Source organism: Seriola lalandi, unplaced genomic scaffold (genome assembly GCF_002814215.2).
Source record: "Seriola lalandi dorsalis isolate HSWRI2012SDOR001 ecotype SW California unplaced genomic scaffold, Sedor1 jcf7180002054325, whole genome shotgun sequence".
Classification (NCBI taxonomy): domain Eukaryota; kingdom Metazoa; phylum Chordata; class Actinopteri; order Carangiformes; family Carangidae; genus Seriola; species Seriola lalandi.
The window spans coordinates 752,868-775,971 of NW_019524878.1; the positions used below are offsets into that span (position 1 = coordinate 752,868).

The following is a 23,104-nucleotide window of genomic DNA, read 5'->3' on the forward strand; positions in this document are numbered from 1 at the left end:
TCACAATACATTATTATATTCATTGAGTTTTAGACATGCAAAATCTCATTATGAGCTATTTTCTGCCTCTAATTGGATATTTCGGAGCTTCAATTATCCTGCAATTAGCAGAGTGTGACTCGGGTCAGAGGTCGTGACATTGGAGGTGAACTGTAACATGTTTCTCCTGAGATGATTATGTCAAAAACACAATTAGGGCTCACTCATTAAAATAATATTCAGGCTTCTTCTCTTTTGCTCTTTTTTCATTATATTTCCCCGTCACTGTTGCCAGGCGAGCAGCTCCATCAGCAGAGTTTTCTGTGGACCGAACCCGTCACCTGATGTCCTTCCTCACCATGCTCGGGCCCAGTCCAGATTGGAACGTGGGGCTGTCAGGAGAGGACCTCTGTACCAAGGAGTGTGGCTGGGTGCAGAGGCTGGTGACAGACCTCATTCCCTGGGACGCAGGCACTGATGGTGGTGTCACATACGAGGTAGTGTATCCTATTTCACCTAATTTGTAACCGAGGAGGTGTGACATGTGACATCTAGTCATGGCAATGCAGTTGCATCAGGTTGCTAAAGTTGCTGCCATCATGCGGGATCATGGAGAAATGATGGAGGCTGTAAGAAAAGCCCCAAAAATAGGTGTCAAAAAGGTGTAAAAGCAAACAGACTACTACTTATACGCTTCATTTAACTCCTTAATGCTCAGAATAAAAGGGTACCAGTATCTTCTGTGTAAATCCAAGAAAGCCACACAAAGAGTGAAATGTTCAGGTATTACCAGGGCTGACATAAAGAAAGATATTTGGAAAATATATAATGCTAACATTAAACTCTAGTTTGCTAATGTGCTGTTAAAGATTAGCTCGTTGTATTCGGGGATTTTGTGTCTGTCAGTGAAGTGACGAATGAACGATGACACTCGAAATGTTAGCTTGCAAAATGTTAGCCTAGTTAACCACTGTAGTAGTTGTAATTCGCCTTTGCTAGCTAGGTTTAAAGCCATTGTTGTTAAGTTGTTGTTTCCTAACAACAAAGTAGATCAGTTAGATACAGTAATGTACCTAATGTGTCTACTCTAGCTAATGTTATTTGAAGTTATGAGTTTGTAGAGAAGAATAATTCGCTAACCAGCTTAAGATAGCTTAAGATATTTAGCTAACAAGCTACAAACATTCACTGCTAAGTATTAAATGTGTTGTATCAATGGATACTGTACTATACTGTGTATAAGACACTTGTTTAAAGTTGCAGTGATAGAGCTTAATTGTTAAAGATTAATATTTTGCTTTAGTGGCAGCTGACAGTTAAAGTAGATCACATGTTATTATAATATTAAGTTGTATAGCTCACTAGCTGTTGGCAGGAAGTCGAATTTATATTAAACTCCCACATCGCAGCACACTCGACTTCCACCTGACTGCGACTGTGTTTGACTTCTTTGGTTTTTTCTACATCCTTGGAATTAAAGGTGCTCATCCATATTCACCCACTGTTTTGAGACTACAGCAATTTATTTATAGGTTACAAGCTCATGAATAAACAAGGGGCTTATCCGGCTGAGGGGAGGTGGTAAATATCTTTCAAAAACCTCACTTATATAATACCACATCTCTTTCAGCTTCTGTTACTTCTTAGATGTGGAAGTGACTGTTCTTGGCCTGTTTTTATCCTCATGTCAAACAGTCTCTTTATTTGGTCTCCTTAGCTCTCTGACCTACACTTGCACTCGCTTCCAGATTGACTTGATTTTGAATGTGTATTCTAAATGATCAAATGTTGTGATCAATAATTAAGGCAGTTAGTGAGCATTTTAAAAAAGAAACACAGATTAGACAGTGGTATTTCTTTTCCCTATCTAAATGTTGTTTCATGTGTATTGTGCTGTGTGTGAATTGTGTATAAAATGTGGGATATAACACAGTGTAACTCTGCACTGCCTTCACATTGCTGTTGCCTTGGTCCTGGGAGATATTTAAACTACTGTCTCTAAGCTCATGATGTGTATCCACTCCTCTTACTCTGGAAAGTGTCCCCCTGAAAATACAACATTTAGTTTTTTAAAGTTCACCACCAGATCATGTGTTCATTGTACTGTACAGCAGACATTAAATGACTGCCACCTACAGGCAGAGACATGACATTACACATCTTCCTGACACATTTTTACTGTATAAAAAAAACATATAGTTTCTTTTTGATTGCAGACAAAGTTGTAATTTCTAATTGTCCCCAAAAAGTAAAGGATGTCTTCTGTTTGGATTCACACAAGATATTTTCAATCACAGTCAGAGAAGAAAACTTTAAGCAAACCTGCAAACTACAAAGAGAATACGGCAGTGTAGATGAGCATATAACTTCATATTCACACTCCCTTAATAGATGTCTTCCTTTTGTCTTATTCAGAACTGCTGCATGTGTTAAATCAAAAGTTTCTTTAAAACTTTTAACAGCAAAGTTGATTCAACCTGAGAGAAGAAAGAGAATGATTCATTTTTGTCACATTTTTCTGGCTTACTCTCTAGAGTTTTTGTCTTTTTTCTTTAAAGCTCTATCAATATGTAGAAACTCATGATATCACACACACCTAGAAACAGTGTCATGAATATCTAATTAAAGGGGAGTTTAAACGGATATAAATAATGCATATTGAGATCAAACAGAGAAGCGGCTCTGGACCGGATGGCTGATGAGAGAAACAGCCACTTTAGATGCCTCTTTCAGGGCCATGACAGGTACCAACCTCCCCAACCGGTGTCGGTCAGAAAGGAGAATAAAACTGCTGCAGCTATTGTAGAAATGTAATTTTTTTTTTTTTTTAATTCTGCTTTGAATTGCTGCTGCTCTACTGGCCCTTGTCTCAAGAGAAATTATGTTGTTCTTGTTTTAGAAGCCTGTTTCACAGACATGCATGCACTATATGCTGCTAGATTGGATTAGTATTCTGCGTCCCACCAATAATTCCCATGCCCTGAATTTTGGCTGTTTAACTTTGATTATTCTAACGATTCCTCAGTGGAGGACTCAAACTCTCTTCCCTCAGGCGTATTTGATACCCAGTATTAGAGGTCGACCAATTAGTCTGTTTGGACGATTCATTGGCGCCGATAGGACGCTTTTTAAATCGGAATCATTTTGCATCATAAGACACAGAAATTATGAGCATGATGAGGTTGTTGGTTTTAGTATGGCATTATTAAAGCATTAGACTGAAGAATAACTGCTGCTCTAATGAAAGCATACTGTCTCTGTTTCGTTAGCAAGCCTGGCACAACTAAACGCCAGTGGTCATATCTGATCCTTTGCAGGCCTATCTGTGTCCTCTCCGATATTCAAGAGCAGATGTTTTCCTCGAGGACACCAACCAAAGTGGGAGGGTGGGAATAATTCCCCTTCCAATCATGAACCGATCTTCACCTGTAGCGTCTTATTTGCTCAGGAACATTTCCCCTGATTGTTAAAGTGCCGTCAGAACTAATTCACCTTTATATTCACATTCACAACTTAGAGACATCCACCCGGGGAAACGACTGTGTAAACCTAAAGGCCCTTGTAGTGCAAAAAATAAAATAAAATTCTGATTTGATGTTCAGTACAGCAGGGGTGCCTTCTGCTGGGTGTTAAATTCATGTCCACCTGATGTCCCACTTTGCTCAGAAATATTATTGATTTCCAGAAAGGTTACTCTGGGATAAAAATGTTCCAGAGGCATCAGCTCTTTTATGTGTAAGACACTTAAAGCTGCTTTAATTGACTTTTCTGGCTACCTGGGGGCAATGCAACTAGTTGTAAACACAGCAGTGACATAAAACTGTCAGACAACTGTGTTAGCAAACAGTGAAACTGAACCAAAACAGTGAAGTCGGGGGCCACGAAACCAAAACAACAAGCTGAAAGATGCTAAAAGGCTTCACGGAGGTCAGGTTACAGGTTACACATCATCATTTCTATTGCTGTGGTCACATTTTTGCTCACTTACCCAATTATTTCACCCTCTTTCAGTCACCCAACAAGCCTACCATCCCTCAGGAGAAGATCCGACCACTGACCAGTTTGGACCACCCCCAGAGCCCATTCTACGACCCAGAGGGAGGGGCACTTACCCCTGTGGCCAGGTTGGTGGTGGAACGCATCGCTAGGAAGGTAAAATATTTACCATGTAAGAGTGTAAATAATAATGCAATGTAAATGCATTTACAGCCTGTCCTTATCCACTGCTGCTAATTTAAAAAACAGCCACTGCGCTAGGTGCTCGGTTCAAAAGGGTTGTAAAGGATTTGTAGATCTGCTAATGAAGACTGTGTGATTTGGTTGAAAGATCCAGAAAAAGCTAGTAACTGGACCTTGACAACATTTTTTGATTTTTAGTTTGGGTTGTTTTTTTTTAGGAAAAACAACAATTTTCAAGGTCAAAAATGAAGTCTCGCCCTCAAAGATTGCTTCGTCTTGTAAGAAGCCTTTGGACACTTTTTTGTGTGTGTGTGTGTTAGTGAATGTTAGTGTGTAACAACAGTTTTCTTTTGTGTGTGCGCAGGGAGAGCAATGTAATGTGGTCCCAGACACCATAGATGACATTGTAGCCGATATTGGACAAGAAGAGAAAGAGGAAGGTACAGTTCACACACACACACACACACACACAACCACGTCATCCTTTCCTGATTACAGTCCTTCAGGGAAAGAGTCCAACCACGATACAACAGATTAACTTACAGGGCTCTTTGCAGTGTTTAACTAATTATTCAACCCCTGTCATTACCTGATATTGCATTCCTTCATGTTCTGTGAACTTGCTCCTCAGTTCACTGTGTTTGCTAAACATTCACTTAAACTGTCAAGTCATGTCGCTCGTGGACTGGAGAGATTCAGCGCCCAATGATGCTCAAGGACACACACTAAACTCATTAAAGAAACAGCTGGTTTAAGTTGAGTCTCAGATGAGAGGTCAGATAGTCAGAATACACATCTGGCAAGGCCTTGTCATCAGCCTGCTGAGAGAAGGTGGGCGCCCCGCTGCTGCAGAGCAACACAACTGCGTCTGGAGCAAGTCCCGTCCTTATCAAACGTACTTTATATTCTGCGATGCATCTCCGGGCCTGTCACTCTGGACAACAAGTACTGCACATGAAATCTGTTCGTGGCCACTAGTTTTCTCTTTCTATCTCAATTTTCTCTGTTTTTTTTTTCTGGCAGAAATGTTAAAGATTGAAGTTGTTTGTAACCCTCTCTGGAAAATGTTCTCGCTGTCAATTGTATTTCATTCATTTCCCCACAATATCCACATCTGGAAACTAAGGCATGATTTCATGGATATGTTCAGGAAATTCAAAGCACTTAGTTAAAGAAGTAGTTTGACTTTTTTGGAAGGTGTTTTTATTCTCTTTATTGCTGAGTGAGAAGATAATATCAACACCAATCTCATGTGTAACTAGAACCAGCAGGCGAGTAGCTTTGCGTGAAGACTGAAAGAACAAGCCTGGGCATCGACGTTCAATACCTCTAATTCCCACTAATTAAAATGCTGTAATTATTTCTTGGCTGAGTGCAGTGACTTCCTGTGGTGACTCCAGGAACTCACTACAACCAGCCACTGCACTAACCAGCGTGTTTGGTACTTGTTTTTTTTAACCTTTGGACAGAACCAGGCTCATCACTTCCCCGTTTCCAGTCTTTATGCTAAGCTAAGCTAAGCTACCTGCCTCTTGGCTCCAGCTTGACACAAACATTCACTTTTAATGTGATTTACTGAATGTAAGACTCTGACTGTTGTGTCAAATGTTTGTCCTCATGCTTGAACGACGCCCAGCTTTTCACTGTGTGTGGACGATCGGATCAGGTATAAATACTTTTTGATGTCACATGTCGCACAAACTGGTTATTGTCTGGTGTAACGCAGCCCTTGCAGGGATCAGCGCTGTGGCCTGAGTTGGACAGGCTAAACGGACAGACAGTGTTGTACATGGGTGCTTCTTGCCTCTTTTTTTTTTACTGTAAGTGGCCTTGGATAGGTTGCAGGATTTTCTGCCCATGCAGCAGAATTCTTAACAAGGATCTCCTGCCGCCTAATAAATGTCTACCTCAGTCAGTCATGAACATTTGCTTCTTTCCTTCCTCCCTTAACTCCTCTTGTCCTCTCCTTCTCCCTCCTCGCTGTGTGAGCTCACACACCCCGAGCGCCACTGCTTCCATTTACACATCAACCCATCGCTCCTCTTACCTCCGTCTCTGCTTCTCCAGGTTCTTTTCCTCCCTCATTCTCCTCCTCTGTCATTTCATGTTATCCCAGAGAATTGGACCCGCTCAGGTTCCTCCCTGAGGCCTGATTGTATATTCTTTCTCTCCTCTGCTCTCCCCTCCCCTCTTCTCATTTTCTCTGCCTCTCTGAACTCCCGAGAGAGCATTATTAATTGAAGCCTGTACCCCTGCTACTTCTTGTAGTTGTGCTTCCACCGATAATTGGACAAGACATTCACAAATCACACTCTTCTCATTCCCTCTGACTCTGTCCCTCCGCTCCTACCTCTCCCCCTCAGATGTCACTCTGTGGCTACATGTGGTACTCTACCTGCGGTAATAACCTTTGGGTACGATGTTGGATAATCAACGTTAGCCTAGTCCCCCATCCCTCACCCCTCCTGCTCCGTTTGACAAATTAGTTCCGCTGCTTTAGCGAAATTAAATAGAAAAGTAAGTTTTGTAAAAGCAAATTCAACCGCTAACAGTCCTTCACCCACATACCACCCCTCTGTTTTTCCTCTCTCAGACGACACACCGGAGACATGTATCTACTCGGGCTGGTCTCCCTGGTCGGCGTGCAGCAGCGCTACATGTGAAAAAGGCCGCAGGATGAGGCAGAGGATGCTGAAGGCCCAGCTGGACCTCAGTGTGCCGTGTCCCCACACTCAGGATTTCCAGCCCTGCATGGGCCCAGGATGCAGTATGGAAGGTAAACACACACACACACACACACACACACTAATATACTGTTATTAGGTTGGAATCTATAAGATCACAACTTTCCAATCCCTGCACTTACTGGATAAATAAAGGTTCAGACAGTGATTAATGTATTCCTTCAGTGGTTATCTGTGATTGTACTGAGAAGAGGTTCATTTATAGTATCACATATAACCTGGATGAATAATGGAGCATTTGGAAAAGAACAAGCATTCTCAGCCAGTTTCCCTTCAATAAATAACATTTATTTGGTCGTGTGGAAGCACTTCCAGTCGCATCACCAAAGTGCAAATGCAGATAATTCGCTCTTCCCCTCATCACATTTAAAGTAACAGGTCTTTAATTCGTTTGAACGGGGCCAAAGAGGGAAGCCTTATCTCACTAAAGAGCATCAACACTCACGAAAACCTGGAGCATGTCATTTGTTAGAAGTAAATGTTAAGTGTTAATCCAGCAGCTACCGAAGTGCCTCCCGGCTGCTGTCGACAACAGCAGAGATGTTTCCAAAATACTGCAAAGCATTTTGGAAACACGGGCACGGGACAGATCGCGTTCTGTCTGAAATCCCCGTTAGTCACCGCAGTTCAACGCCATGCTAAACTTGAGAGAGTGAACATGCTAACCATGCTAACATTGTTAAAGCGCATATGTTGGGAATGAACGTTGACATGAATGTTGACATTAGCCAATGTTCCTCAAAGGATTTTACCTTTCTCATTACACAAAATCCTTTCAGAGTTTTCAAGTTTGAGGCGTTTGTGTCCTATCAACAGGGGGTGGGCGATCAGTGAACCCTCAAAATAATAAGCAGATTATATCTTAGGTGTTTATCTCATGCTAATTTAGACTCGGTGTCTGTGGGTGGTTCATTTTGGCTTAAACCGATGGAATCTTTGGTGAAAACACAAAGCTGCTACCTCATTTATATTTCACAGCCTACTGGTGTTATTTTAACCCGAAATTTAATTGTGCAGCTATTCGATGACAAATGGGGTTATTGTTGTGAAGGATTAGGCCGCTGTGTGTGTAAAGGAACAGGTTAAACGGAAGGAAACAGGTGGCAACTCTGTGATTAGACTGTGCAAACCGGCATCTGATTGTGAAAACAGCCGCCGGCTGTAAAAGACGGTGACGCCCACACATATCTGAAGTTGATATGGTTACATCAACAGAGTATGTCAGAAAACACAGTTAATCCCTAATTACGCAGAGTAAACATTGGTGATTGGATACCCTAATTACTTCAGTGAAACATAAAAGATTATGTGGATTAGCCGTTAATGCTGAGCGGCCTCCTGCATCCAGGATTCTTACACCGGGATTTGACTGTGTTTATCTTTGACTAAAGTAATCAACGCACCAGGCTCTCATTGTTGTGTTAAAGATAATAGGAACAACAGGAGGATTGTGTGTGTAAAGGATCCTAATTGGGACTCAGAGACGTGTAGATGCAAAGACACAAACATGTTCGCGGTTCATGGTAATCCAAGCATCAAAGCTGATGACAGATGTCTTTTAGGGAAATTGGCACTGACTTCTTCCTGTTTCTCTCTGTTTATTTGGCAAAGGGGAAACTTCTGTCTCTCATTTCTATCAGAGTTGTCAATTTGTTGCTCTTTTACTGCAACAAACACATACATAAGCACACACAAACACACACACACACACACACACACACACACACACACACACACACACACACATACACACCCCCCCCTGAGGTTTGCTTTTGTCCAATTCCCAGTGAAGTTGTCAGTTTGGAACAAATGCTGAGAGGCAGCACAGTCGGCGTCTGTCTTCTCCCTCCTCACGCTTCCTCCCCTCGCTCCCAGGACGTCTACCAGTCATCAGACAAGTGAAGCTCAGGCTGTGCAAGGCCAAAGGAGCTTCACGCACACACACACACACACACACACACACACACACACACACACACACACACACACACACACACACACAGGCACCATTCGGCGCTCCTCTTATCGATTATCAGACAGCAACACAGATAGCTTTTTGTTCCTAAGCACCTCTCCTTTGTTTTCATTTAGCGCTCCGTTAGTGTGCGGTGGGAGATTGATAATTGCGAGGTTCATGCTGAGGCTGGACCGGGGCTGAAGCCAAGGGTGATTAATATTCCCTGGAAACACTTTGGCTCTCTGTGGACCTCAACCGATCCAGAGATACCTGTATCTTTTATTAATGATTCACTTAGCTCTGCTTTATTAGGCCACGGCCAGTAAGCAGTGCCGTTCTCAGGTCGCTGGAACGTACGAGAGTCAGCTGATGTGAGTCAAAGAAAAGTCCATGCTAAGTTGCTTAAAGTTCATTCATCATTTTTTAGAAAATCATATTTACAAAGTCTGTTCTCATATAATCGTCTCTTCCTGACAGACTATTTTATCACTTTTAATAAACTATCCGCACCAGGACCGCTGTCAGAAGACGTGTTTCAGGGAGACGACAGTGAAGGGAAGTCAGATTCGTGCAGAGACGCGCTGTAAGTGAAGAATAGCGGGATCTTGAACTGCCATGCTGGTTAATAGTGATAAAACACACCAGAGTGGACCTTGTTAAGCCAGAGACGCTGCTGTTTTCAGCTGATACAGGCTGAGATCATTCATATTGACTTTCACTCCCTCAGGCCCCAGCTGTGAATAGGACCGTCCCTCAGGCAACTTGACTTATTAAAACAGAGTGGAAGCAGCTTTTCTCTCCGAGGAAAAGCTTTTTGAAAATGGCACCTTCCACTTTGAGATGACTGAACAGACTGAAATCCAAGCAGCCGTTTGAGAGAATCCTAGTTTAGTTTGAGGGGAGAGTGTCTTGTAACCGGAGGACTGGGGGTTCACATATTTCCCGACAAGTATCGCTGCTCGACTCTGAAGCCGAAACAGCTCAGCTGGGAGAGCAACAGACTGAAGATTTAAAGTTCTCTGGTTCGATCGTGGTTGGGGGTTGGGGGGGGCACGTGTCCTCAAAAGCTTGTACTGTTCTTTCTAGGCTGTAGCCGTTCAGCCTGATTAGTTGAACGTTTTCCCTCCATTTCCTCACATGGGTTTCCTCCAACACTTCATCAGGAACCTGCTTATTCATGCGATCAGCCACAGCAGCATTAAAAAACATACAGATACAGGTCAGGAGCTTCAGTTCATGTTCACATCAAACATCAGAGAGACGTAAAAGAGACGCGGCAAACGACGAAATAAGATTTTACCCATTTGAAATAGTAAAAAAAACTAAGAAAACAAATCAATCTATATATGAATCCATGATCCTTGATGTGATGTCTGTCAATACTGACTTTGGCTGAAGTGAAAGTTCAAGTTTTAGACACTTAACTCTGTGAGTTCGAGAGCACCGGGTCACGTAGAGTCCTGGTGTGTTGACTTATTTCACAGGGAACCTGATACAGAACTTTTTTTTTGCAGCGGCAGCCGGAATTATTATTATTTGACCAAAGCTAGCTTGTTGGTATTACTCATTGAAATAAATGCTCTCCTCCAGCAGTGGACCTACTTTTTTTGTGTTGGTTGTAATGAGGAATGGCAACAAAGCCTCTGCACCTGCAAATTATGAAAAAACAAACCACAGACGTTTTCCTAATAATAAATGAAATGGGAAAAAAATGAAATATGAAAATGTCAAGATGTTCTTCTAATTTTAACTGTTGCTAAGTAGATGTTGTTCTATTTTTATTCCCCCCTCTCCTGGTGGACAGAACCTTCGACGTGCATGATGTCGGAGTGGATCAGTTGGTCGGCCTGCAGTGCGTCCTGTGGGATGGGCATGAGGTCCAGAGAGCGATACGTCAAACAGTATCCTGAGGACGGCTCGCTCTGCCAGCTCCACACCGAGGAGACCGAGAAGTGCGTCGTCAACGATGAATGCTGTGAGTCCTTGTTATCGCTGGACAGCTGTGAACCTGTGGGGGGTTTTTTTTGTTTGTTTGTTGTTGTTGTTGTTAAGAAATTAAAATGAAAAAGGTCAACCAATCAAAGACGCACACATTTTGTTAAATAGAGTGTAATGGATCAACAAACTGTCTAATGACTTCTAGTTCCATGTGAGTTGTGTTTCCCTCTACAGGCGTATTTTATTTTTATTTATTTATTCTTAACTACATTATTGAAGCTTCACTTCATCTGGAGCCTTTTGGTCCAGAAGCTTTTAGAAGATTTACAACTAAGTGTGAAAATTTACTATGTCAAAGTTTGTAAATATATATTAATAAGAATTTATATATTATTCAGAATAGAATTCAAACTATATTTTCCTGTGTTCTCACCTGGCCATATTTCCACTAGAGCCCGATATCGGTGATATAGGTGATAGTAGGTAGTCAGTCAGTCAGTCAGTCAGTCAGTCAGTCAGTCAGTCAGTCGCCTCTTTGGTCCAAACAGAAATGTCTCACCAGTTGTTGTTGTTGTTGTGATGGATCGATGACGACTCCTGTTGACCTTGGTGACCCCCCTGACCTTTCCTCTATTGCCACTGTGACGCTGACATTTGTGGTTTTCAGTGAAATGATTGCTGCGAAATCTGATCTGTGATATTTGCTCTGTTCTGTTTGAGAGTTCATATGTTAAAAAAAAAAGAGTCTTTTGATATCAGAAACTCTGTGATGTAAAAAGGAAAATGACAGACGATGATGTTGTGGATCAGTCTCCAAAAATCTGACAACGAGCTCGACGTTGACGGTCAAAGCGGATCCTTTTGCATTAACTGACACACTGACTCTCCCACAGCGCCCAGCAGCTGTGTGGTGACTGAGTGGGGGGAGTGGGACCCCTGCAGCATCACCTGTGGGATGGGCATGAGGAGACGTGAGCGCATGGTGAAGATGCCTCCTATAGACGGATCAATGTGTAAAACTGAGGTTGCTGAAGTGGAGAAATGCATGATGCCCGAATGCCGTGAGTTGACAATTATTTATTTATTTATTGGGTATTTATATGATCTGTTGTTCACATATTTGTAAAGTCGTGCTTGTGTGTGTGTGTGTGTGTGTGTGTGTCTGCAGATACCATCCCGTGCATGCTGTCCCCGTGGTCGGACTGGAGCGAGTGCAGTGTGACGTGTGGGCGTGGAGTGCGAACACGTCAGAGGATGCTGAAGTCTGATCCTGCAGAGTGCAGCGAGGAGCTGGAGCAGACGGAGAAGTGCATGCTGCCCGAATGCCGTAAGTGACTCCAGTACAAAACTTTACTGTCTGTCTGTTAAAGGCAAATTCTGTTTTTACTGCCTGGATCTGATGGTAATAGTTTTGGGTATCAATCGTAACTGCTTCGGTAACATTTCAGATGATCAGTCTTCTTCTTCTGTGCAATGATTTTATTTTACCACAGTATCTAAACAGTACTATGGCAAAACAGGCTTAATTATGATTAAGAAATATCAGTTTGATTCTGTAAAGGCTCTTCTTTCTTTCATTTTTTATTATTATTATTATTATTATTATTATTATTATTATTATTATTATCATTATTATTATTATTATATTGTTATTGTTATTATTTTTATTATTATTTTTATTTTTCTTAATATTTTATTACTATTATTAATATTATTGTTATTATTATTATTTTATTGTTATTGTTATTATTTTTATTATTATTTTTATTTTTATTTGTATTATTATTTTTTTCTAGTGTCTACACTGTACATGTCTAATGACAGAAGAGAGCATTTCTGGTGCTTTCACATGAATTTTAATTTTAATTTACAACCTGTCCAGTCATCTGACTGCACGTCACTCTACATGATCTGATAAGTGCTTTTTTTCCTGAGATATGATTTGTGTTTTCATTTTGATTCAACAGTTGATGTATTGAATATATTGTTTTTTTGATTTAGTGGCTGGGTAGCAAATCGAGGGGTGTGAGAGGAGCAGAGGATTGAAAGGTCACTGACCTTTGATGACTGTTGAGAATTATAATTTAATGACATTTAAATAACTGAAGAGGTTAGTTTCAAAAATATATATAAAACTGTACAATGTTCTGTTTTCTCACACTTGAACGCCACTTGAACTTCCGCTGCACATTTTTGCAGAGGATATAATAAAAAGATTACATTGCTCTGTAGGTGAGATGAGTGAACATCAGCATTCACCTGCTCCGTTCACCCTCAAAGGATCGATCTCAGTTCATCTGAGCTTTCAGTAAAATGGAAAACCACTTAGAGCGAAGGGCCAAAGAAAAGTCAGTGTGGACTTAAATAACTACTGAAACACACAAACTGAAATCAGTGATACACATCAAGTTTATTGGCCAGCAGAAAAAATCTGCCATTTCTCTCTGGTTTTTAACTGTTTTTTTTTTTTCTTTACTGCTCCTTCCTTCCTTCCTTCCTTCCTTCCTTCCTTCCTTCCTTCCTTCCTTCCTTCTCCCTCCACCCAGCTGTCGACTGCATGGTCTCTGAGTGGTCGGAGTGGTCAGAGTGCAACAAGTCCTGCGGTAAAGGACACACCATCCGAACCCGCATGGTCAAGCTGGAGCCGCAGTTCGGAGGCAGCACTTGTCCCGAGACCATCCAGAGGAAGAAATGCAAGATCAGGAAGTGCCGGACGAAAACGAAGGAGGAGAGAGGGGGAGGGGGAGGTGGAGGTGGTGGGAAGAGGAGGAGGCGGGGTAAACAAGGTAGAGACGCAGCGCTGGAGGAACAACCAGGTTGGTGGTTATAATCTGTGAGATTGTCATTATTAGCACATCAGCTGTATGAGGCCACCGCTGAGATGCTGCCGTCTCTTCGTCTTTTCCAGCAGGTTGCAGGATGCAGCCGTGGAGCAGCTGGACGGACTGTACCAAACCGTGCGGAGGGGGGATCCAGGAGCGTTTCATGACGGTGAAGAAAAGAGCAATGGGCGCTCTGGCTGCCAGCTGTAAGGACCGGAAGGAGATCCGTGCCTGTAACGTTCATTCTTGCTAGGGGGCACTACTGAGCTACAGAGGAGGGGGGGGAAGGGGAGCTGAGATATGAAAATATGGGATTATTTGATAAAGATGATCTGGGGGGGGTTGATTTTTTTTTGTGTGCAGGGAGGTGAGGCGAGGGTGAGATGATGGGTTTGATAAGGAGGAAAAAGCAAGAGTCTGGGTAAGTAGGGGGGGAAGAGGAGAAGAAGGGAGGGAAAGAAAGAGAAGAAGATGATGCGCTGTTTAGTGAAGCCATTGTAGACATGTAGTGAACAGGGCTGACTTTTACTTTAGACCACAATGGAAGTATTAGAGAGTCATATCTGTGTCCTGCAAAAAAAAAAAAAAAAAAAAAATCTTTACAGGAATTTGTATTTTTCCCATTGAAACTTTTCCTTCTGGCTCCTGCAGCATGAAATAAGGTTGAATCCCGATATTTCCTGGGAATTCTCGTCAGAATCTGCTCCTGTTTACTGAGATGAATACTTGCAGAAACCTGTAAGATGCTTTCTCCAAAACACCGTTAATGATAACATGTCAGTGCCGTACCTTGAAAAGCCGTTTTCGCCGTGATAAAACAGGATCTGCGTATTCGTTTCAGCGGTTCTTTCACATTCATGCAGAAATGGCAGCCTGCTGTGTGAGAGTAGCTGAATAATCTGTAAATGAAAACTGTGCAGATGTTTCAGCTGTCCCAGAGGTGTTACCGGTGTGTGTTCACATACACCCACCTCTGTGCAGGGGGGGATTTACAACATACCTGCCTGAAAACAGCAAAAGATACGTACCATTGTGCATGTTAGCAGGACCGCAGGAAATCGTGTTGCAATCTTAAGTGTCATCTGCGGAAAACACATCCTTAAACCGGCACCGAGCGCCGGGGAGAAACACTGTTAAGGTGAAGGTCAGACTCGAGGAACACGTTTCCCCTTTTCCTCGCTGTTGTTCGTGGTGAAGACTGAAATGGATGAGTATCGTTAAAACACCAGTAACAAGCGAGCAGGCACACGTGACATTAAACATTACGCTGGGAGAAAAAATAAAACAGGACAATGGTGACAGTGACAAGCTACAGGGAGAAGAAAAGAGGCAATGAAAAGGACATAATGTTCATTAATATCCTTTATATAAGTAAAAGTAGCAATGCTGCAATATAAAATGACCTCGATTACAAGTAGAAGTCCCGCGGTGAAAAAGTATTATTGGCGAAATGTATTTAAAGTATCATCACCACTCACCCTGACAGCACCACACCAGCAGCTCCATTCACAAATCAGAGCAGCGTTCAATCCTCTCAGACATATTAGAGCTGATAACATTTAAACATGCTGAAAATCACAGGATCACATGATTCTTAATAGTATTTTTTTTCCACCTTAAATACAGTTTGCCTCTAACAGGACTTGCTAGTCCACAAGCTGACATCAGAAAATTTGAATAAAAACAATCCTTGTTGGAAAAGTGTAATATATCCGCAGGAAGTCAAACTTTTACCCCTGGTTTTAAATACTTGAAGTCGGAGTGAACTGTCACTTCATTGAGAAAAAACTTCATTGAAACTAAACCAAACGGAAGTTGGAAGATTTTCTTTTTCTTTTCTTTTCTTTTTTTTTTTTTTTTTGCAAGACATAGATGCTCATGTCTCTAAAGTCTTATGGATGTACTGTATACCTACTATCTAACCAACACTACTATGTAATTACTAAAAAACACTTTCCCTAATAAACAGATACATTTAAATGGAGATGTTTTATACTGTTAAAACTAGTCTTTATATACTGTACTGCTGTTTATCTGTTGTTTCAGCTGATGTAGCATTAAACCTGCGATAGCTCTCAGTCTGTCGGACGATCTTACTTTAGCATGTGTACAAATGATCACTTTGGTTGGACATGATGCGCTGTCAGCCGTAGATGTTGTCTTAAAACAGATCAGTGACTGTATCTGTGTCTGCTGGTTCCTGAGAAACACCGACAGATGGAGCCTGCAGCACTTCAGTCTGCAGGACCGCTCAGCATACACACTGTTTCTGGGGGGCCTTGGTTAAAACACACGTTACTTCCATGTATTGTTTTTTTTTTTTTTATTGCGCTTTTTTTCTCTTGTGTTGCCACGATGACAGTGATGGGTAAAATCTCTTTTTTTATTTTTTATTATTATTACTTAGCTGATCATGTCGCAGTTTGTTTCTGTTTCGATAAGAACATCGTCGCCAAAGTTCTCTGTAGATTTTCTGTAGATGTTTCTCTCGTCTTCACTCTTTTCTGTTTTCATTTCTTTGCCTCTGTATCATGTGACTATTTTGTAAGAAACCACCTTTACAATAAAAAGATGTAAATGTGAAAATCATGAAGTGGTTTTGATGAAGTTTAAAGAACTGTTTGGGGTCCTGGAGTTTCCTAATTTTATGAGAATCATAAACATAACCTTGATCTGATAACGTGGCGGTCTTCTTAGTTTGGAATATAATTTCCAAACAATGAATTATTCTATGATAACCTATATTCATGCATAGCCTATAACATATAAAGCATAAAATATTTCACCTCAAATGTTAACAATGCTCTGAAAAAAATGTGTATTTGCATTTGCATTATTTGCTTGGAATATATATATATATATATATATATATATACAACCATAATTAATAAGAATTCCTTCCTGTAGTTCTAACAGCTTCCTCATGGCTGGGCATGTACTTACAATTTCACTCCACTAGATGGCGATAGAAGAATGGAAAATCATACAACTCACGAGGCGATCCTGGTCAAGATGAGACTGTGAGTAGAAGACGCTCCAGAAAACAACACATTTCTATCTTAGTATCACATGTTATTACTAGTTTTTTGGACTGGGCTTCGATTATTTTCAGTTTTGTTTGATTTACTTGAACTCTTTTCCAGATATGAGCACAAACACATTAAAACAAGGGGCAGGATGAAAATACATGATTCGTTACACATGAAGAGCATCATGCACACGCCTTTAAAGGGTCTATTCAACAGTTTAGTCTTGCAGTTCAATAAACTTGAAAACCTTGTAAGTGACAACTTGAAAAAAAGAAATCAGTACAGCAGATTTCTTCATTCAACTGTGCAATCAAACTTTATTTATATCTCTCTCTTACGACATCATCGGGGTGGTTTTTCCAGACTTGACAAACCTCCTGCAGAGCCACAGAGGTCGTTATGGCGACTGTTGTCACAGCCACCAGCGGAGTTCCTCGTTAACAATACAGATAGTTCAACTTTCCAGTTAATGAACTGAAGTCTTGTGCTGCGTCTTCAGCTGCCTGTTTCACCGAACTGCGCCACACTATGAGACGTTAGGTGTCCTGAGGTCGGCCCACATATCATGAGTAAAGGATGCTCATGAATAATAAAAGCTGGATGAGGCGCAATAGCTTTTTATCTGCTAAGGATCAATATTGAATGATGTTTTGCTGCAGTCGGTTTGTGGCCGTGGTGTTTCGAGAGCGACACTTAGACGTGCTCTCAGCTTCAAACAGGGCAGAGACACTTTGTGACAGTCCCCATGACAATGGCTGCACTCCATTTCTCTTAAAACCTCTGACACTGACAAACGTATCTGAGGATGTGTAGCAGTGGAGAAAACCTTGTTCAAACATTCAATAATTCATTCCCACACACAACTCATGTTGCTCTGACTTTGTTTTTTTTTTAATTTCCAGCATCCAGATTCCAAATAATGTTTGTTGTACAAGAGTAAATTGGAAAACATTTAAAAAGAAAAGATGTACAAGTTGTTTATTGTCAGGCTGCTTCTTCAATGTGAATATTTCACTGGGAGATTGGGGTCACATATTCTCAATGAAGCAACGAGCTGATGCAGAGTACATGTTATATGTAGTCTGAAGCAGAAGTGTTACAAACACTACTCTCTTATCTGTCCCCTAAATGTGAAGATGTTTAGCTAAAGACTGGACACAGAGGAAACAGCCAGCGCGGTTAAATAAAATCTGTCTAGCTGTTTTTAGTTGCCTTTGGGCTGAGCCATGCTAACTCTTTCCACCTGTTTCCAGTCTTTATGCTAAGTTAAGCTAACTGGCTGTGGCTGTTCTTTTGTACTAGATGCTCAGAGAGTTGCTTCCTTGTCTCGTTGTTTTTAACAATGTGTCATGGTTTACCCTAAGAAGACACTTTTGGATTTTGTTGGACTCTTTTCTGTCTGGCTTGATAATATGTTTGGTCTCTTTTGGACACTTCATGTTTGATTGTTTTGGATTTAATTTATTTCCTGTTTTATTTTGTAACCTCTTCCCTTGTGTGTCTCCTGTGTGTTTACTTCCTGTCTTTGTCTCGCGTTTCCTTCCTGGTTAATTGTCTGCCTCGCCCTGATGTGTTCCAGCTGTGTTCTGTTACCCCTGCTCCTTGTGTACTTAAGTCTCTGTCTTCCCCTTTGTCTTTGTCCGTCTGTTTCTCTGCTGTTGTCTCCCTGTTTCACCAGCTTCCAGTCGTGCTCCTGTGTTTTCTGATTTTCTGTTTTGTTGATCCTAACTGGTTTTTTGGATCCTTGTTTTGTAAATTTCCCTCTTTTTTTTTTCCATTCGATTAACACCTTTTTCCATTTTCACTTCTGTTTGTCTGCATATTGTTTTCAGTTCTTCCTGCAAACCTGAGACAATGACAATAAAGATACTTGACTTGACCTTCTGGAAACAGCACCTGAAACAAAATCTATTTCAGAACATTTACAGCTGCACGTCGGATGGATGATTAGAACGAGTGTGTCACTATTGAAGGCTCGTTGGTTTATAACAAGCCGATTTGTATTTAGAAATGTTAGTAATCCTCTAATAAAGGATCCTCCCACAACAACCCAGAAACTCATCAGACCCTGCATGAATCTGAATGACTGATATCCTCTCGAGAGTCCATCCTGTTCCTGTAACGGTACATCTGAGAAAGTACAAAATGTTCTTCTGTACCTCTTCTTCTTTGTTTGGAGTCCACTGGGGTACCACACACACACACACGCACGCACGCACGCACGCACGCACGCACGCACACACACACACACACACGCAAACAAATGCACACATTTGACATATTTTAACATTTGATTTTTCTGTTTTCTATATCCAGTTGATGTTGGTGAGAGATGTTGGTCCTGCTCTGCCCTCTGCTGTCAACACCTGAAGAATATCCCACCTCCAACTTACTCTTCCCAAACTCTTACCTGCAGAGATGTGAAGTGGCTCTAAAAGGTTTGAAGTATTCTTGTACAGAGAACGGAGGCTGTGGTGAGGATGGATTAACAGTAAACTGGATTTCTGTAGTGCTACAATCTCATGGCAGATAAACTTCTGACACCACAGCTGCAGCCTGATCCGCTTCCTCACTGTCCTTTTGAATTATCAGCATGTTCCACATCAAGGAGTTTAGGACATGAAAAAGGAAATCTTTAGACAAATGAAATTCCAAATAGAAACAGTTCATCCACTGGGGACGGCCAACAGCAACAGAAGATGTGACAGAAATCTAGTCATTAGTTTTGACCCAAGGAGCAACTTTAGGCCTGAAAAATGAAGCCAACAGGGAAGAGCTAAAAAAACTGCAGTTCCTCACACGGCCACTTGAGGCTGGCTCCAAAAGCGAGTCGATCTTCACAGACTCCCGTGTTAAAATGCTCGACTTCACAGCAGAACTTAAGATGTTTACAGCCTGGTACTCTATTGCTAACTTCCTCCCTTCATGCCAATTATCCTTTGGGGAATCCCATAATATCAGTTATCCAATATCTGTTTCCTCCTAGCTGGTATAGACTGCACTTTTATATTGCACATAATGAGATGAGTATTACATAACATGTCGTGTTCACTACACTGCGCTCCCTCTCTCGTCTTTCTCCTTCCTTGTACGTGCACTTCTTCTGAGTCTGTCTCTCTGCCCTCTATTACCATAATTCCATCACATGCCTATGGACCTGGAGCTAATGCACTGCTGCCTCTGCAGCCTCCTGAACTGCATTACCAGGAAGTTTTTCCAGGGAATAGAGAGGGCGGTGTCAGGGAAAATCACCCATGGGATCAGTACCCTTCCTGAGAGGTCAGGAGGGGTTACATCATAGCAGAAACTGCCAATATTATCAGCATGCCTATACGTGTGTGTGAGAGGAGAAGGTAAAAGATGGAGATACAGGACGACAGTGTCTGAACACTGCGACCAGTAGTTTGTCGAAAACGTCCCACAGAAAGATTTAAATCTGCATAATTGTATCGATGCTAACTACGGCTCCATGCTAACTTTGCACTTTGCACAACTTCCAGTGAAGATAACTGTCCAAACAACTCTGGCTTAACGATGTATGTCAGGTCATGTCAAGCAGTGCAGCCCTCCTAAAGCTTTCTAAATAAAATATATATCATACGGATTTTGCATAAATAATTTCAAATGCAGTGCAGTTTTGTCCACCAGATGTAAGGTGACTGAAAGTGAAATGACATGTGGTGCTGCACAAACAGATGACTGAACTTTTGGATTGAGATGACAGCTGCACGAGGCGTCGACGTCCAGGGATGAAACTCACAGGTGTTCTGTGCTGACAAGCCCTCTAATCAAGCCGGAGTGGAAACACCTGTGTAGCCGTACGGTGGGCGCTAGAACCTTTAATGCTGCACAGGTGTGACAAGGGATGGAAATTACTGTCAGTCCTCCTCATCAGGTGGAAGAAAGATGTCCTGCACCGGTACATCGGGTGAGGAGGACAAGTGGCCGAGTTCAGAGAGGAGGAAATGTAAATCAGCAAACAGAAGAAGATGTGGTTGTAAGGGAGACGCTCAGCACCGTACCGGCTGTGTAAATGCTATGAGAGACGTCATGGAGACTCCGTTCACCAAGTCAAGTTAATATTGTCTTTACTTAGGATGACTTTTATGTTTTTGGTTTGTCTGTGCGTTTATGCCGTAACTCAGGAAGGAAGGATTGTGACCATATTTACTGCAACCTGCTCAGGTGACAAACAGGTGTAATTTTAGTTATTCAAATTAAAGTTAACTTTATATGAGACAGCTTTAGCCGTAAATCATGAGCATGGTGAGGTTGTTTGGTTATAGGTGGCATCATTAATGCATTAGACTGAGAATAACTGCTGCTCTGCTCAAGGTACCGTTTTGCTAGCTGTTGTTCGACACTATTAAATAAAAGAAAATATGTTTTTTGCATCATTTGTTTCTGTTGCTCAGCTTTGTCTGTGGTAGGAGCCTGCAGATATTTCCTCTGCTGCAGTTATATTACTGAATCTATTCTTATGCAAGTTATTTTTCACCAATATACTGCTGCATTTGCATGAATCACCTGTTTCTCTGATCTTCTCCTCCCACTTTTGCTCCATGCTTGCTGCGCCGGGCACGACGACGCCTAAGGGACGAGGCGATAGACGAATAGACGAATGGACAGACGGAGAACAGAGCTACAGCCGTGTCACCACACACTTTGATTTGATTTGTGTCCCCTAACATCGCACCTGCTTAGTGTTTCCCCCCGTTCTGCCTGCGAAGAGAAGAAGTGTGGCGCCCGTGGAGAAAGTGGGACATCGCAGCATCAATAGTAAGATGATACAGCAAAGAAGAGAAATAGAACACAAACTTAAAAATAGCATGTACACATTTGAGGTTATGCAAGCTGATGCAACATGTGAGAACCCACTCGCAGAATTAAAATATTACTGAAGGCGATTTTAATCTGTTTGTTTTACTCAAACGAGTCGAGTTGCTCATATTTGGAATTCACAGAATAAATTTTCAGTAGAGATGCAGATATAAAGACTTAAGTCTACAGCCACTGTGTGTTTTCAAGCAATTACTAACAAGGTTACAGGAAGCAGCTTAAGTAACATGTAAATCAAAACCCCGACTCCCTGAGAAGAATATGTTCGAGCAGTTAGTCTGGACATACTGTACAGCACATTCATGTAGATATGCAGCTCAGTGAACCTCTTGTGTTGCCTCCCGCGGAGAAATTCCTTGAAGTCTCTGTTTTAATCTGGGGTTCCTTCCCAGCATGCTCTCTGTCGTCAGTCAGCCTGTCCCTGTGGGTTCAGCTTTATCTAGTTAAGTTTTCTGGCGGACAGCTGAGAGCCAACTGGGAGCTGAAAGACCAGAGCCGCGCTCGAAATTGCCAGCAGATGTGAAATATTCACGATCTCATCTACATGAGTAAATTTATTCTCAACACCAGTCGTGGCGTGTTCTAAAAATACACATACATGTCTCTGTGCTCCTTTTCAGGAGCTAAAACATCCACGAATCAATGATGAACGAATAATTACAACAGATTTATTTACTGTCCATCAATGTATAGACTGGTGAATGTAAATTATTTGTTAGCTGCTCCGGGCCTCGGAGGCATTGCCACATGTGACACACAAATCTGACTCGACGCCCCGGGGCCGTGCTGTCTACGACCGATCTACTGGCAACACGGAACTCATGGAGGGAGAAAACTAGAGTTTTAAAAAATAACCTGATCAAAACCTCAGCACCCCTCTGTGATTCCCTGGGAAGTCACAGCTGGACTCACCTGCATGACCAACCTTGTTTAAATAAATAAATAAATGTTACTGAAATTTCCAAGCTTAGAGTTTGGTAAAGCATCTCAGCATCAACCTGTACAAGCTATTTTGTCTCTCACCGTGAATGTGCCACATACGATGAAAGCTCATCTCTGCATCCGTTCACTGTATGTTACCTAACGATGCACTTTCATGTTATTCATGTTATTTTAGTGCGTTCAGCTCATGTTTATGCACTTTATCACAAGCAAGTCAGTAACTCACTGCGCAGCGGCAGGAAGAAGATGGTGCCTGAGCAATTACAGTACGCGCACACGTGTGTGTGTGTGTGTGTGTGTGTGTGTGTGTGTGTGTGTGTGTGAGACCGTGTGTGTGTGGTTCCCATAGGTGGTGTGGTGACCTTGTTTGCTATTCTTTCAACAAAGTGATTCTTATTGAAAAATCACTTCTTATTCATTCTGAGATGAAAAACACACACACACACACACACACACACATATATATACACACACACGCATGCATGCACATGCGACCGCAATGGGAGTAGTGTCTCCATTTAGATGACATGGTGAGAATGGAGCAGCATTTCCCCTATCCTCCTATAATGAGCCTGTAATTGAACATACAATATTCATTCATTCATTCATTCATTCATTCATTCATTCCCTCCACAACAACATCACACAGGAAGTTAATTACCCTCTGGATTTGGA

The 23,104-nt window shown here is 41.8% G+C and overlaps 1 protein-coding gene across 1 annotated transcript in view; it reads left to right on the forward strand.

Annotated features, from left to right (window-relative positions):
• Positions 1-16,208, forward strand: part of LOC111655575 (spondin-1-like) — an 82,864-nt gene extending 66,656 nt beyond the window's left edge. The window contains exons 8-16 of the mRNA XM_023407026.2: positions 275-476; positions 3,991-4,131; positions 4,523-4,598; positions 6,752-6,934; positions 10,664-10,834; positions 11,691-11,858; positions 11,966-12,124; positions 13,344-13,613; positions 13,706-16,208. Of these exons, the coding sequence (XP_023262794.1) occupies positions 275-476; positions 3,991-4,131; positions 4,523-4,598; positions 6,752-6,934; positions 10,664-10,834; positions 11,691-11,858; positions 11,966-12,124; positions 13,344-13,613; positions 13,706-13,872 (1,537 nt within the window). The 3' untranslated portion in view covers positions 13,873-16,208. The remainder of the gene's footprint in view (positions 1-274; positions 477-3,990; positions 4,132-4,522; positions 4,599-6,751; positions 6,935-10,663; positions 10,835-11,690; positions 11,859-11,965; positions 12,125-13,343; positions 13,614-13,705) is intronic.
• Positions 16,209-23,104: the final 6,896 nt, after the last annotated feature.